Raw genomic sequence first — 17,254 nt, forward strand, 5'->3', positions numbered from 1 at the left:
TTCTTGGTGGTGGGATACAACTGTAAATTGTATTTACAGTTGTATGTACATTGTCCTCTAGAGGGAACATAAGAGGACTATGAAACTATCTGAAACTCATTCAAGTGTCAGAGGAAAACCTCATATGCAATGTAAAACTAGTGATGCAATGTTGCTAACTCTTTCACAGCAGAAAGCCACTTTTGTAGAGGTCCCCAATGGAAGGGATTTTTGGTTACCCCAGAGCAAAATCATAAGTTGTCTGCATACATACTCAAAGTGCTTGTTGGATGGTGCCGTTGCGGATAACTTGCCAAATAAAATAAACGTGACAGTGGTAGCCTAAATGTGTCCGGGTCTGGTGGCTAAATTGCAAAGTTAAAATATTGATAGTGACGATCATTTCTGATGTGCATAAGAGCTTGACACACAGCTTAGCTTAAGTGGGTGTTCAGCAGATTCGCTGAGGGTTACAGAGGTTCATGAGCCATCAGACGTCTCGAATGAATTGATTTTGAAATTCTGACAGTTGACAGGGTTGGCTGTTAACTGATGACATATGGAGGACAGGACACTGCCCTGAACCGTCGAGCTTCCTGTCTCACTGAACAGCAACATGCACGCGAAGGGCTCCGAGCTGATAATGGGGGAGGGGAGTGTCATCTGATGATGTGCTGAGAGGGAGAGATGATGAGACAGGTGTCAGGAGCTCTGTGACCATCATCTTCAAAACATTCTTCAAAACGTCTGTATTTCCTCTGCTTTGTCGTTATGGAGGAGGCATTGCAGACAGTAGTTCCCAAAAGCCTTATGTATACACACTGCCTTATAAATGAATGGTGTTGTGGTCCAGACAGGTTCTGTCCCCAGCTACTGACCCTAGAGAACCCCCAGCTTTTTAATTCAATTCAGGTTTTTAATCACTGCAGTTCAGAGCGGAGTGTGGATAAACTTGTCCTTGTGATTTAGGGCTAAAGGAACATCTACTGTGTGTTTGATTAATAAATATGTCATTAAATTCGGCTGCTCATATCCTGGTGGTTTTATCAGAGAGGGAGTGTTTTGTCAAAGGCTAGGGTGGGGGTTGGGGTGGTATTCAATATGGGTTTGATTATATGAGCCAGAATCAGTGTGAGGGAGAAAGTGGCTTCCAACATTATTAATTGCGAAACATGTAGTTGCACAAGTTAAACAGCATGTAATCTAATTGTATGTGTAGAAAAGAGGAATACTTTATTAGCATAACACAGAGAAAAGCTATATTTTGTAATGATGAATGATATTAGTTGAAATATATTGTGGTAATTATTATTATATTACCGATATGACTGGGACATGAAAATTAATGCCAGGGGGTATTAGTACAGGGATTAAACAAATGAGAGCCTTTTGAAATGGTTTTTAGCGAAATAAAGGAGGATGGAAGCAGTGTGCTGACCCCTCTAGTTGGAATGAGAGAAAGTTGGAGTTTGCTGTCCCCCAGAAAGGAACACAGTACCAATGACTTTGGATTCGCAGTATCTGTTTTTACACCATGGCCTCTGGCAGGGACAAGAAGTAGCACTGGATTAACAGACACACGGATGAACGTGGGCATGCACACACGCACACACATAGCGGGGATCACTGCCTTAGCCTGCGCGCCTCCTCTGCATCCTCATGACTGGTCACAGGGTGAGGAATTTAACACAGCAACCCACAGGGTCCGTGATGTCACGTCAGATCATTATGATGTAATGTGGTGTTCTGTGGTGTTGCTTGTGTTGCTAGTTTTCCCTCTGGAATTACTGAATTTCCTCTTCTGTGCCACTCTTCTACCCCACTCTGAAATGTTCTGTCCAATAGGATATTTTTTGCAAAGGGCAGATGCTTACTGACTCTCAACCTGGCTGCTGTGTCCTCAGGGCTGGTCACTCAGTGCGTGATACTAAATCCCACACACACGCATCCTGCACAGCCAACCACAGTGAGGTAAATGGCTCATACCCATGCATCTCCCACTTGCTGCACAGTGCACTGATTTGGCAATATGGGTGACGTGGGGGTGACCTGCTTCCTGTGTTTTCAGACTCCCGGGGTCACAGCAGTGGGGCCTGTTGCAGGCCCCAGGGTGTGGTGCAGCGGTTTGGGCCCTGTGTGGTTATCATTACGCAGATGAGGATAATGCCTTGATGTCCAGGACGTGTGGTGACGCAGAGAGAAGCTTGTTCTGTTTTCCTGTCCTTGTGGACATGGGATAGCTTTCTCCTCCGCCCTGGCTCCAGATCTTCAGCATGTCACATTTCTTTCTTTCTCTCCCTTTGTCATCTGAAAAACTATCTCCATAAGTTACAGACACTGCCTTCTTAGCTGCAACATAATTTATGGCAGTTGTCATAAGCAGGTAGGAATATTCTTTACCTGTGAAGATGTGTCACAGGACTTGAAGACTAAATTAAATTACTGCATTAATTGATATCCTTAGCAGATTCCAGTCACCTGTGTACCTTATGATGCTCTCAAATTGAAATATTTACTGTTGAAAATTTTCTAAATCAATAAAGGAAAATTACTTATAGTTGGAAAAACAAGGTGACTCTTGAAAAGCAGGGTCCACAGCCCATGAGTTAGGAGTAATCTATACATCTGAGGGCAGCAGTGTAGCATAGTGGAAAGGAGCAGAGTTTTTAACCAAAAGGTTGTGGGTTTGATTCCTTGCTGGGGCACTGCTGCTGTACCCTTGGGCAAGGTACTAAATCTACAATTGCCTCAGTAAATATCCAGCCGTATAACTGGATATCATGTAAAAATTGTAACGTGTAAGTTGCCTTGGATAAGAGTGTCTGCTAAATGACAATAATGTAATGTAATAATGTATTGGAGTCAGGGAAAATTGTAAGGCTGAGGGAGGGGAGAGATTGATAGAGTAAAGGAGGGATAGAAAGAGTGTGCGTGGAGGGAGAAAAGGAGTTAGTGGGGGGTGGAGGGAGGAAAGGAAGTGAGGGATGCAAAAGGGAGGAGAAGAAAGTAATGAGGATGGAGAGATGGGAAAGGTAATTGGGGGACAGGGAGAGAGGGGGAGTGGAGAGAGGAAGGAGTGACAGGGCACAAAGGCACAAAGAGTGCAAAGTGAAGAGGAAGAATCCAGTCTACAATCTGCCTGTGAACTTGAGTGGGCGCTCTGTTGCTGGCTGCATTGGCTGACACACACCCCCAGACAAGGACAGCAAGACAGAAAGGGATAGACAAGACAAGACAGATTTGGCATCATCACTCTCATCATCACCGTCACCCTGCTTCACAGAGAGGACGTGCGATTTCAGACTATTTTACTGTACTGAACAGTGGCAGCAGGTAAGCTCATTCATCCCTCCCCAGTCCCTTCTTCCTTTTATTACCTGAGCAGAGACGCCTATCCTGGATGCTCTTTGTCCCCATTTAAATTGTGATACCAAGACATGTGTAACACATTAGAACTGTGAAAACCTTTTGTTTCTGTTTTGGAGTTCCCTTTCATGAAATTCTGCCCATGATATAGTTTGCATTACGATGTTTAATACAGGGGGTGGGATATGGAGGGGTTCCTTTCTGTGTGTAATTCTGATGTACTAAATTATTCCTACAGTGTGGTGGGGATGTCTTGGTGGTATTTGTCTCTGAGTCTCTGGTTATACTAAACTCTCAAGCAGCATTCCTAGTAGCCACACAATCTATGACCATATAATGCAGCATGAAGTTGTATATTACTGCCTGAGCTAAACAAAAAAATGAAAGTCAGTTTTTTTTTCTTTATCATCTCCTGAATTTGTGATCTTTCTCTCTCTCCCTCTCTCTCTGTCTCTCACCCCCCCCCCCCCCTCCCCCATGTGATATCTATACTGTCCATTGCCCCCCTGGGACAGGCTACTCTCTTTGTGATGATGCGTGGCATGGGGCTGTGTGTGTACTTGGCTTTGTTGCTGGTGATGAGCGCACTGTGCCAGAGGAGGGGGTTGGGCTATCCACGGGAACAGCCAGAGGAGGAAGGTGATGGGGACCTGATGCCCATTGACGTTCTGAACAAGAGTGGCATCCTGGGGTCCTTGCTGGCCCCCGAATATCAACCTGTTGTGCGTGGGAGCAGATCCCAGCGCCCTGCTCCCCTGGCCCCAAAAAGAAGCCCCCAGGGGTCGCGTTTTGCTCTCTCACTGGATGTTCCCACCAGCATCCTCAGCGCCCTGATAGACCTGGCCAAGAACCACGAAATGCGCACCAAGGCTGCCGCCAATGCTGAGCTGATGGCTCGTATTGGGAAGAGGAAATGAGGACCAGAGCAGGGAGGGGCAAGGGAGTGGGGGGGGGGGGTGGTTTGGGTTGTAAGGAAAGTGTCTGATTAAGACTGGGTAAGGATCATCCCCAGTAGGTAGTGCAGACTGAAACAACGTACATCCAAGACAAGCTTCCTTTACTTACTGTGCCCCTTGTATTTTGTATCACAGCTGTTATCTTCTGTTAACACTGAAGAAATCTGAATAATAATTCGATTAAAAATTACAGATACATTGTAGCCACACAATGCTGACAGACCAATCTGTTAGAAAATTTCCAGCACAACTGGAACAGAAAGACAAGCAGACAGATAGAGAGAGACCTTGGATAAGAGATAAGGGGCAGGTTGATCTATAATGTAATGGATGCCTTTTACAATAAACACCATCTAACCTAGGAGAGGGGGCATGATACAATCAAAAGATTTCCGCTAGTTCTATTTGTGCCTGTGAGGCTTTTCACAGCAGTGATGTAAAAGGGACTTCTTAATTACAGCCACCATCAAGCGGTAAAGCAGTAATGAGTCAGTGAAATGGACCACCTGTTATTCACAGAGATGTGAATGTGCTCTGATAAGATGACGGAAATCAGAACGGATATTGCCCTGACAGAGGGGCACCATGACCCCCATTCATAAAGCACTCCAGCTAGTTAAAAAGCATCGAGTTTCCACAGAAAGGTCCCTGATTTTTTAATAAATAATATAGGAACAATTAGCCCAATGACTTTCTTGTGTTATTATCAGATGAAAATGATAGACCATATCACTGTGGTGGTCAGTGTTCCATTAACATCATCCTCTGTTTGTGAAATGCAGATAATATTCTGTGTACATACCTTATGTTTCTGCTCAAGCAGTGTAAATGGATTGCACAGTTAAGTTGTAAGTAATGTAAATTGCCGGCAAAAAGGCCGTTTGCAAAGCAAATAAATCGTGTAATGTGATTTGTGACATTGAAACTATGCCTGTATTTTCAGCAAACTTGTGTATGTGTGTGAGTAATTTGGTGGCATTTAATGTGTGTAGATCTATTGCATGAGCAATTAAACTCCACATTGCGTTCCACACTGCTTTCGAGTACTCCGTTTTATTTGGGTTAAAGTTATTAATACAGAACCTAGATGAGCCGTGCGCATCTCTCCAGCAAACGTGCATTATTGTTTGTGTGTTACTCGAGATGCGGACACGTAAGGCACGGTGAGTCATGCATTATAAAGGCCCACGTATATGTTTTGAGTCTAATTAACCTCGGATACGGATACGTTAAACAGGACCAAAATGACTCATCGCGGTTTGGGTTCAGTTTTAGGTTCAGTGAGGCCATACAGACCGCTACTGACAGCTTGTTAGTGGGACTAGGAGGCATATTACTTCGTATCCCATGAACGACGCTCTGCCTCCTGCTGATCCCTCAGCCCTCAAGTTTGCGGGCGTATGGAGTTCAATAGTTCAATAGCCTCGCGGCGCTTGCGACTGTAATACGCTGCTTCCTTTTGCCCCAAAGTGTAGACTGCACCCGACTGCGTCGTCTCCCTTTAATGTAAGCTATAAAAAGTCTCTGCCTTACTGCCTTTGTGATAATAAAGACAACAATAGCGACAAAACTTTATGTCGAACGTTGTCAATAAATGGTCCATTTTTTTTTCTTTAGTCCGCTCAACGATACGAGAAATTTTAGTTTCCTAAATGCGCCACACGGGGTCGGTATGGGCTACTGCAAAACTTTCTATACAGCGGTAGATTTGACATTTGACAAATTCATATTAAAGTATATTATATTTATTATATTATATTATATATATAATTAATATATAATTATATTTATTTGCATATATATATATGTATTTACTTTTTGATCAATAGATTTGCCATCAGTGCAAGCAGCATTTTGTGCTCTGTGAACATAATATGGGGAAAAAAAAGGGTTTGTCGTGACTGGAGTTTTGGTCACCTTCTATCATTCCTGATTGGATTGTAAGTGCAGGATCCTCTAGATTTCGTATTGTTGTCAACCGCAACATGCAGATTTAAATCCAGGCACAGGTCATATGACTTGGATAAAGCTCCCAGTGAGGCGGCTGTAATTCATGGCGGATGGTGGCAGCGTAGTGTTGTGAAACGGCAACATTGCAGTGGGTCATCGTTAAGTTGTGAGAGTAAGTCGCGTTTTAATAGTAATTTACGGAAAGGTAGTTTAGGGTTTAGAGGACGCTTGTTAATCAATATGAAAGATGACGCAAACTATGCTGCCAAACATTTCTCGTACAGGAAGTTGTTCAGCTGACAAGTCAACGTCTGGCCTCTGATTCATTGTATAGCCCGCTAAAAGTGATTCATGTAGCAAATGTTTGGTCTGTCTGTATTTGGATGAAGGTAAAATGTGTGTTAATTCTACAGTTGCTGCAAAATAACCTGTTTGTGAAATGTTGCAATCAGTCTGTGGCTAATTATGTTTGACTTTTTAATTGATGACTTTATGCTTTGTGGGTTGTTCAGGCCTACTCAAGTTGGTATGTTGACATTTGTAAGAGGCGGTTCCTGTGAGTTTTTAGTTGGAAAAGGGGTCACATCAAGAGAATGAACGAAAAAGTATCTCAAAAACCGGAATTAAAATTTGTTTTTGTTTTGCCTGAGTCACTCTTAAGTGCAAGAAAAAACTTGTTTTGAAGAACATGTTGTGGTGACCTTTACTGGTACAGGTAACTAGACAACTGAGAACCAGAAAAAAACACATAAATAGTTTTTGGATAGAAATTGGTTCATACTTTGATACTTTCATTCACTGAAATTGCTATGTGAAAACTTGATAATGAAATTAGAAATGACAGCTTCTGGTTGTGGTGATTGTCATGTTCATTATTGGTATTGGTTGCTGTGTTATGGTGTGTGTGTGTGTGTACGTACGTACGTACGTATGTGTCTATGTGTCAGACTGACAGCATTCATAGTGCAGTAGGAAGCTGTTGATACACTTAATAGTTTATCACACTCATTTGCACCCAGCTCAGTAGGCAATCTCTTTATTTACTGTGACTATTACTATGTCAGTCACCACAAAAAGGATCAGAGCTCTCTCTCTCTCTCTCTCTCTCTCTCTCTCTCTCTCTCTCTCTCTGTATGTGTGTGTATGTATGTATGTGTGGACACACATGATTTTGTGTTTGCCTGTTTGGAGAATGTGGATTATTTGTTTGCCTGTGTCTGTGCATCAATGGAGGGTCGCAAATGCACCACCATTTGCATTCGGGGGTTTGAAAGTTATCAATCGGTTGCTTGTGGGTGGATATGCTGCAGGGTCACAGACAGCATGTGGAATTCTTTGGCATGTCACAATATCTTGAGAAATAGACAGCCACTTTCACCAGACAGGAAGACTGCAGGAGGCTCTATGCTGTGATTGGCACTTGGCCTGGGGCCATGTGTGTGTGTGTGTGCGTGTGTGTGCGTGTGTGTGCGTGTGTGTGCGTGTGTGTGTGTGTGTGTGTGTGTGCGCGCGCGTATGTGCGTGTGCACTCAGAACTGACCCAGTGCTAGAGACAGTCCTCTTGTGCAAAGGGCAGTAGTGAGTCCCGTGAGTTACAGGCTGGCACAATAACCAGAACTGAAATGGGGCAAGAAAGAAAGAACAGGGGAATGGGGTAAAGAATGGGGTGAATGATAGCCTCAGTGAAGAAGCAGCAGATCTGAGCAACAGCAAAAACAGCTCACGTTATATACGATATGTACTCGATTACCAATGAGCGCTGTTCATAAAGAAAAGTTATAACGGAGGGGAAATGCATGTAATAATAATGGCTCCCTACTATTTCCTCTGGTAAGTGTTGCCAGTCCTATTAGAAAAGCTTGACTCAATCTAAATGGGTTGATCATTTTATATGGATGTCCTTGTGAGTCACTATACATGGGATTTCATCCTTGTCTTCCATCTGGCTGATTGTAAGGACCAGTTTTGATTAATCCTCTGAGTATGGTAATTCCAGATCCTTTTGTGATGTGTGTGTAATATTGTGCATCTTAATTGTATGCCTGTATCCATCTGTGGTATGTGCACGTGGACCTGTTAAGTAGGAATGACTAATGCTGGACGGTCAAAGGGCGAGGCACGCCCCTTGGTGATTACACAGTGTGATGATGCCGACAGTGCTGTCATTTCTGACATCACTCTGGCGTGACTGTGACATGGCACATGCTGTAATTAATTACCCCCAAAAGGGCAAAACTCTGTTGTATAGGAATGGGGTAAGCTTTGCCAGCCTGGAACTTTTACAGATGGCGTGTCTTCCCTTCCCAATTACTACCATCAAATCATCAAATGTTGCGTGTAATTACAGGTCTGAATTAGTTGTGTGTTTCAGGATTTGGGGCTGAAAAAATAAATTCCTGATTTGATCCCCTGAATGATTCCCTGTACCACACATTTATTCATCAGCTGTCCTGCATGTTGTATGTTTTGATGTTTTGTTCAATCAAGAAACTTTTACAGGGAATAACTGAGAACTTTATTGAAGGCACCTATAACATCAGACCTATATGAACCTTTCAGATCTAGCATTGCATTCTAGATTAACACAGTACATTCTCTTGAAGTGCTCAATTGTCTTTTTCTTAGAAGTTGGAAAAAGGGGCAAGAGTGTTACAGTAATGGTGCTGTAAAAATGGCGGGGGGGGGATTACGACAGGCTTGTGCACGAGACAGAGCGAAGACAAGGGTGGAGAGAGCGGAGGGAGGGCAGAGAGAAAGAGTTGCTTAATAAAGCTGACTCCACATGGAGAACAGAGTAGAACAAAGGTGAATGAGAGAGTGACTAAAGAGAGGGGCAACTCAGGAAAGTTTGTAATAAGATCAGCCAGAAACAGGGATTGTATATCCACACAAGGCAGGAGTGAGAAACCAAGACAAGGTAATTAAAGGACCTCTAACTTATATTGTAAAGTTCTTTGCATAAGTTTGTTTGAGGAGGAACGCGCTTTCTGTTTGGCAAAATGTTCTGTCAGGGAAATGTGTGAGATACCTTATTTACATGATACATAATAATGTTTTCTATTAAATGGTATTTAAGTGCAAGTGAACAATATCAAAATGTCAAATGTCAAAATGTAAAACCCGTGTGAAACTATAAATGGTATTATGTTTAACATGCGCGTTAAACGGTGTTACAATGCGAGGTTTTTATAGTGTGTCAACAATGAAGCAATCAGGTTACAGTAGTGGTGCAACGTTCTAGTTTTTGTGTTTTTTTAGAACGATTTAAGGTATATTATGAGTGTTCGGTAATTATTTGAAGCTTGAACGCTCAAACTCTTATTTACAATTTTGCGTATTTTAGCGTTATCTTAGCGATCAACAAAGTGGTACAATGCACAGGAAACCGAACGTGTTTTGTGAGCAATGTGACATTGGCTCCCCCTGCTGTTGTTTCCTGATACTGTACTCGCGTATTATGGAAATTGCACCGTTAAAAACGGCTTTGGTCTCTGTTTAAAAACCCTTCAGTTCTAGCTGGCTGCACACGGAGAAGATGGAATACGCCAAGAGGTCACTCAGTCTGCTGTCTCCCACGTCCCTCTCCAAGTAAGAGCCTGTTTCCATGGCAAAGATGATCATGATGATTATTATTCATTGTTATTCATCCAGTTTGATCCTGTGCTGGGATTCTTTCACATTAGTGCTTATTTACAAGTGTTTATATAAATACTTATATGAACCTTCAACTCTTGCCACACTGAGGGACTGTTGTGGGTGTGTGTCTGTCCCCCCTTAGGTGTGTGACGGCCAGTGTGACAGCCAGCGCCTCCATGACCCAGCAGCTTCTCACAGGCCTGACCCCACGCCTCAAGCCCTTCCGGGTCGTCAACGCAGACCGCAGCGTCAGGAAGGGCGTCATGGCAGATGGGCTGCGGGATCTGCTGAACAAGGTAAGGAAGAGCACTGATCTCTGATCAGCGCTCAGTGACGTTGCACATACCATCACCAGAGAGATTCAGTTGCAGAGCACTGATCAGCAATCAGTTGGTTCACAGGCTGTTCTGTCCTGCACTTATTTGCACTTGCACATTGACCCACTGACACTGTCATACAGAGTACACTGGTGCAGCTCACACATGTATGCAAACATGATACACAAATAAAACGAAGTGACATTCAGCCATTCCAAGAAGACAGGTCATTGTCTCCAGATATAAACAGACTCCAAAATGCAATGCTTTATTAATAGTTTGACAGACAGAGGCACCAGTTGAACTGGACCCACTGACAGAAAGGTATCCACCACTAGAGATGGCCCCTTTTCTGCTCAACAGAGTAGAGAGAAGTAACAGCTAAGATTTGTCTCTTGTCATCAGTGCTTTCGGTCTACACTAAAGTTTCATCATGTTACATAACACTAGCTGACAGTGTTATCCTGTAACCTTAGAATTGGAGATCAATGTGTGTTTTCTGCTCTTCCAACAAGAGCAACTGACAAATAATATGCTGTAACACTATAATCCATCTTTGTTTACTTTGTGCCTTATTTAGCACAGTGCCATCTGTGGCTTTATATCTTTGTTTTTAAATTTGTCTTTGCCATTGACTCTATGTACAGTACCAGTCAAAAGTTTAGACACACCCAATTAAGATAATGGGAAACATGCATTCAAAGACAAGACTTATGCTTAAATGCTTGGAATTTGCTCCTTAGATTAATGTACATAGTGAAGCTGATGCCTGTGTATGAAATTCTTTCCCCCCAAAAAATGTGTGTTTTTTTTTTTTTAAATATTTTTGGGTGCTTTGAAGAATCTAAAACAGAAGAGAGTTTTGATTTGTCTACCATGACTGCATAATTCCATTTGTATTATTTCATATTTTATGTGTTTATTATTATTCTAAAATGTGGAAAATGCTAAAAATAAAGAAAAACCTTACTGGTAAGTGAGTAGGTGTGTCCGAACTTTTGATTGATACTGAATGTTTTTTTCTAAAATATATTGTTCAGGTTGTATGAAGCTGTGCATTGCTTTTCTGTGCAGTCTGTGGCAGTTCTAAGAATGGACTGTTAATACATTTGAGATTGATGTGGTCCCTCCAGGTGATGGACGCAATGCACGTGTCTTGCGTGAGTGCTCTGGTTCTGGATGAGGACGGGACAGGGGTGGACACAGAGGAATTCTTCCAAACGCTGCAGGACAACACTGTCTTCATGGTCCTAGAGAAGGGGCAGAAGTGGACACCTTCGCAGGTATATACTATAATATGTGCATATACTGTATGTGGGTGTATAATATATAGAGCCATCCATTGTATGGAATCTACCCATAATTTGTATTGTGTTATAAAGATGAATATCTGCACTCCTTTAACAGACACAACATTTGCACGCGCTTTTAATATTGTCTGTCTGCAGACAGTGATTTGCATATGCACTCAATTATGTCAGTAATGACTTTCCGGCACCTTAATTCCATTAAACAGCATGTTTATTCAAATTCTCTCATGCTGGGGACAACACATTAACATATGCCATTTTCTCCTTTCTGTCATCCGTCATCCCTGATGATTTAAAATGCATTATCTTGCACTCAGATGTATGCTAAATGAAGTCTGGATAACTAGAGTTCATTCAGAAGAGCAACCCTAATCTAGCTTTCATCTGTCATGTTTTGTAAGTGCAAGGCTAAAAAGTAACCCATGCACCTTTTGTTTCCTGTTGTTTTGCATCCCTCCTCCACTACATCTCCCCATTTTTCATTTCTGTTTCTTTTTCTCTTTCCTTTCATCCTTTTTTTGCCATGGAGATGTAACATGCCAAGTAAATTTCTTACCAGTTGCTGAGAAAGTTGTAAGTCGAGCATGTTGCTCTTACGCTCCAACAAAGTAATTTAAAGTCTACCAATGTCATCTCCACCTCAAAAATTGTTGGGTTTTTTTCCTCAGCACCTGCTCAACCTGCTTCTATCAATCCCTTATTTCTCTACCTCTCTCAGGACGGCCCTCGCCATGCACAGCTTAATGACCAATGGCCCAAGCGGAGGAAGGATGTTGCACGGCTGACCTTTGACCTGTACAAGAACAACCCCCAGGAATTTATTGGCTGTCTGAATGTGAAGGCTACACTGTATGGCGTATACTCTGTCTCTTACAACCTGCGTTGCTATGGAGCCAAGAGGATACTGAAGTAAGTGCACTATGCAGGGTTAAGAAGCTGTGGAGAGATCACTGGTCAAAATCAGCTTTTTTTGAATTAAATAACTATGCCTGCTGTGGACCCCTTGTATGCTCAAAGTTGCTGGTTGTACAGTTAAAAGCTATGCAGAAGTAACAGAACTGTAGCTAGAGTAGTGCTTTGTGTAGATAACAGTCTGAGTATACTCTACCACCCATAATCTGCCACCCTGGTAAGGCAAATGATTCTGCTAGATGACTTGATTAAATGCTTGTTTCACATGAAAGGGTCCATCTTTTTCACGTCAGATGAGATTGCCTATGGGTAAATGGCTCATGTACTTTACATTATAGCAGGTCTAAAATGTAATAGTTTTTTCCTTTTCCCAAAGCCAGTAATTCAGGCTCTTGTCAACCAAATCCCTTCATGATTTTTCATTTGCTCTGTCTGCAGACAGGCAGCCAAACATACATGGGTAATCACAGAAACTGCCCCACCCACAGGCAGTAGAGGTAATAACAAGCTGTATAATGTAGGCATGGAGAGATTTTGAGAGATAGATTGAAGCTAAGAGTTCAGGGGTGAAATATCTCTCAGTAGTCTTTTTTCCCCACTCTCTCTGAATGACTGTATTTCTCTCTGTCCCTTTTGGTACTCCCAGGGAGGCACTGCGTTGGACTTTGTTTACCATGCAAGCCACTGGCCATGTCCTGTTGGGCACCTCTTGTTATGTACAGCAGCTATTGGACGAGGAGGAGAAGGCTGAGGAAATGATGGCCAAGGTGCCTGAAGACATGCCCAAGCAGATGCAGGCCATCCAATGGAGGAAGACGGGGATGTGACCTCAGGTTCAGAACTGAAACAATGGGAAGGGATTGGCTGCCTGGAAGTGGTGGATGAAGGCTGTGTAACCAGGGGCAATGCCATGACAAAGGGAGGAGGAGGATGATGTCACTATTATGATGTCATAGTTCTGTGCCATGGCAGGTGTCATGGTATCATCTGCCCATTGTAGGATGCAGTCCTTTTCCTGTAGGATTTCTTTGGGGGCAAGTGAAGACTCCATGTCTGCCCAGCCCTCTCTTTCCGCTGGTAATGCTGCTGTCACTTTGCCCTGTACTGTTACATGTCTGTGTGTGTGCATATGTATATATACATGTAAGTGTCACTGCCAGAGAGGTGATGGAGAGACTGCAATCTAAATGAATGTCACATTCCTCTTGCCTCTGTCCTTTGAATGCCATCCTCACCTCACAACACTAGCTGCATTTTTACTGGTTCAGAGTTTGTTAGGCACAAAAGATTGCTGTTTGTTTCTGTGTGTCAACTGGCTGTCCCATTCAATGTTTTTCAGCACTAATAAATGATGAGATGTAATATGCATGCTTTATATCATTTTATTTTGTCATTGGAGGTTGTATAATAAGAGTTGTAAGGATGTCTAAATGGATTAAAAAGCTGCCATTGGATAGTTTCCCTCCTGTGGGTGCTGCCAGTACCAACAAGGGAAAATGATTTTTTTTTTTTTTTTTTTTGTTCAACATCAGGAACATTGAGGTGTGACTTTAATCTACTTCACTTTTGGCTCTCACTCATATAGTCTAAGTCCTGTGCTTTCTTAAAAATAACCATTGAGTTTAGTTCCTTGGTTGTGCAGGGATAGACATAATGAGATGCAGCTGAATATACATATTCCTCATATTTCTTAACATCATTGTGCAGTTGTTATTATAGCAGAGATGTCATAATGGTACAAGGCAGCTCCCCACAACCACACCTTCTTTGTTCTTTCACATGGAGAGGAGAGATGGGGAAATTGGGTCAGTTATGGTGGGGACTATACAAGTGAGAGCCAGTCAGGAGCCAGGACAAAACGCATCCGTTGTCATTTTGACTTCATGCTTTTACCTCATGCTCAATTTTACCTCGGGATTACGCAATCATTATGCAACAAGTGCAATTTCTTCACACAAAAATTGCCCTGTCCTTCATAGCCAGAAGTTTTACTAATAGAAGTGAGTACAGTTGAGTCATAACCCAGTGTTTCACTCTCCCCTCTGTCAAAATTCCCCCTCAGTCAAAATAGGTTTTCTTTTCAGAAAACAGATGTCACCTTCATTTGCTTACTTTGAAAGAAAAGCACACAGGGGGAACTGTGTCCAAGTGAGGGAATGTTATTTCTTTGAATTTGGGCTCAGTCAAGACCCACAAGCCACAGACTGTAATGGCTGTGGGTGTTTCGAACGATTCACTTGTGGGTCACTTCTGGCTGGGGGTGATGGCACAGGGTCACTGGTGCTGGAAATGCCTCTGGTTTAGCACTGGCTCAGATGTAATATTTCTTCCTGTACTCCTCTCCCCACACAGCTGCAGGGTTATGATGTGAAGAGGGTGCGAAGAGACCCATCTAGCAGGGTAGAGTGGGAGTTTGTAACTAGTGCTCTGGTGTTATTCCCCCACCTTTTTTAAACCTACCAAAGTAATACTATCTTTAGACTGCAGAATACAAGGCCTGTTTTTAGCATTTAAATGTTTAAATGTATAAAATGTTTAAAAACGGCCACGTTTAATTACAGGCACATCATCTTAACAGCAAGCTTCTGTTTGGGCTGGTCCATGACTGTCTGTAGATATTGAACCCTGGATGCATTGGACCCCGGCCTGTCCTTGTTACGGTCGTGGCCTTATCCCCACTGAGATTACTCAAGTGCATGTCTGACAATAAATCACAGTTTCAGAACTCCTGGCTCAGATAGGGGAGTGAAATACATACACACACACATACCATTGAAAGTTTGTGTGTGTGTGTGTGTGTGTGTGTGTGTGTGTGTGTGTGTGTGTGTTGTGTGGTTGACACAGCAAGCTCAACACTTCCTGGAGTCAGTATACCCTGTGGTTACAAGATGTTAGTTCCTATTACATATAAAGCTGATTGTGTACACGCTTCCTCCCCCTTACCTCAGCATAATCAGACCTGAGTGTGCCAGAGGGGGAGAAGGCAGGTAGCAGGCAGGTGATGAGGATTCTTCACAGATGACTAGGGGTGGATAACAGAGTCTGTGCTTTAATGTGGAAAGCCACTGAAGGGTGCACAGCACTCCCAGGATTAACTTCCTCCACCTCACAGGCTACTGCCTTCTCTCACACAAACATAGTGGCATGCACTGAAGGACATAAGTATCAGCGTAGCATAAAACACCCCCCGTATAGGCTTTTTTAAAAAACAAATTGTTCATTGATTTATTGGCTGTTTCTCTCAAAAGATCATCAAAGGTTCACATGTACAACCCACAATACTCTCAGAGCCTTTTTAATTTGTAAGGAGGCAAGTCTTTGCTTCAGGTGTGGACACTTTTATTTAGAGAAATTTATCTTAGAGGTTTCCCAGTAGCTTGCTTGAATAAGACTATTCCCCTCAATGGTGTCAGCTACAGCTCTGTACCATGCCTTGCTCATGAGTGCAATAGCAGCATTCAACTTGGAGTTCAAACAAGCATAAGTCCTAGTCACAAGTTCAGTTCACTGGCGCACTGTTGCCGGCACTACATATCTATATTGCAGTCAGACTTGACGTAAGCCTGGTAAGGAAGGTTAGCTAAGCCATTGCTGAGTGATGTCATCTGCTTTTAGTGATAGGTGTGCTGTCCTATCTGCAGATGATGCCTCCTGGTACGCCATCACACATCGTGGTCATGTCCTCCCTCATGTCTGCAGGAGCTTGTGCTGCTCCCTGCCTTCCCATGGTGCTTTGGTATGGGTCCCCCAAAACTGGTGAAACTCCGCTGCCTTCAGCAATTACAATCAAAGGACAGCTGTGTAGTGTTTCGCATGGCCCTGGGGTGGTCTCTGCTGTGACTGCCACCAGGGCTCTGCGCCTTTTTTCTTCCCAAGTGTGGCTGCATCCGAGGCAGCTTTCCATCTGGCGGCAAACAAGCTCCAAAAGGCTGCGGGAAGCTCTCACACCGTGACGCCAGCGTTAGACGCACTGCCTTGATGTTCAGCCAGGTGCACAGGTGTTGCAGGTGGAGCAATTTGACGTGTGTGCTGGTGGGTGGACCAGCTCTTGGGAACCTGCAGGGAATAGCTGCATACTGCCGGCTGTCCCTCTTGCCTCACCTGTGGCAAGATGCAGTTTCAGGGCTGTGTGTGTATATGAGCTGGTGATCCTGTCTATCTGTTCTTGTGTGTGCATGGTGTATGTTTGTGTATGTGTGTGTTTGTGCTTGTGTATGCATGGTGTGTGTTTGTATGCATTTCTATGCATGGTTGTGTGTATGGAGGCTTGTGTATGTGCCAAGGTCATTCTGGCAGGTTTTCAGATAACAAGCCCTGTCTCTCATTCTTTTTTGAGAGCTGAACATTTACTTTCCTTAATCTCATCTCTCTTTCTGTTACTGTTCAATTTCTCAATTAAACATACTTTTGCAGCTGTAATGGGTTTTTCAGGAATATTATCATACATTCTTTGCACCCCCGTGACACCCCAGAGAGCCTATTCAACATGTTCAGTTGCTGCAGCAATGGAAATGAGGAGATGGGAGGAGTCTGAAAAGAGGAGAATGGCGCGCTGAAACATTGCGTTTATTACACTAAAATAATGCATAGAAGGTTTCCCGTGTCTTACTGAGATGAAGACTGTTCCTCTGTGTCTCTCGCGAATTGTGTGCGTATGGTTTGGGGGGAGGTTAGAACGTGTGTGATAAATGTGAGTTACGACTCGAGCTGCTATCTCCATCCCCTGTGGGTCGCGCGCTTAGGCATGCATTTATGAAGGTGAATGCATCGCCGCACACCAGGACTGTCAAAGGCTGATCCAGAGGTACTAGAAACTTAGATAGTTCTG

General features: G+C 43.2%; 2 protein-coding genes across 2 annotated transcripts; both read left to right on the top strand.

Annotated features, from left to right (window-relative positions):
* The first annotated feature begins 3,878 nt into the window (after window positions 1-3,878).
* On the top strand, window positions 3,879-4,262 carry LOC118778744 (urocortin-3-like). The gene has a single exon (XM_036530413.1). It carries the CDS (start codon window positions 3,879-3,881, stop codon window positions 4,260-4,262), a length of 384 nt encoding a protein of 127 aa, XP_036386306.1.
* A 4,770-nt stretch (window positions 4,263-9,032) lies between these two features.
* On the top strand, window positions 9,033-13,762 carry cidec (cell death inducing DFFA like effector c). Its single transcript, XM_036531968.1, has 6 exons — window positions 9,033-9,168; window positions 9,762-9,839; window positions 10,030-10,183; window positions 11,338-11,487; window positions 12,233-12,423; window positions 13,073-13,762. Exons 2-6 carry the CDS (start codon window positions 9,787-9,789, stop codon window positions 13,251-13,253), a joined length of 729 nt encoding a protein of 242 aa, XP_036387861.1. The 5' UTR covers window positions 9,033-9,168; window positions 9,762-9,786; the 3' UTR covers window positions 13,254-13,762.
* The last annotated feature ends 3,492 nt before the right edge of the window (window positions 13,763-17,254 follow it).

This window comes from Megalops cyprinoides, chromosome 6, assembly GCF_013368585.1.
Source record: "Megalops cyprinoides isolate fMegCyp1 chromosome 6, fMegCyp1.pri, whole genome shotgun sequence".
Lineage (NCBI taxonomy): Eukaryota > Metazoa > Chordata > Actinopteri > Elopiformes > Megalopidae > Megalops > Megalops cyprinoides.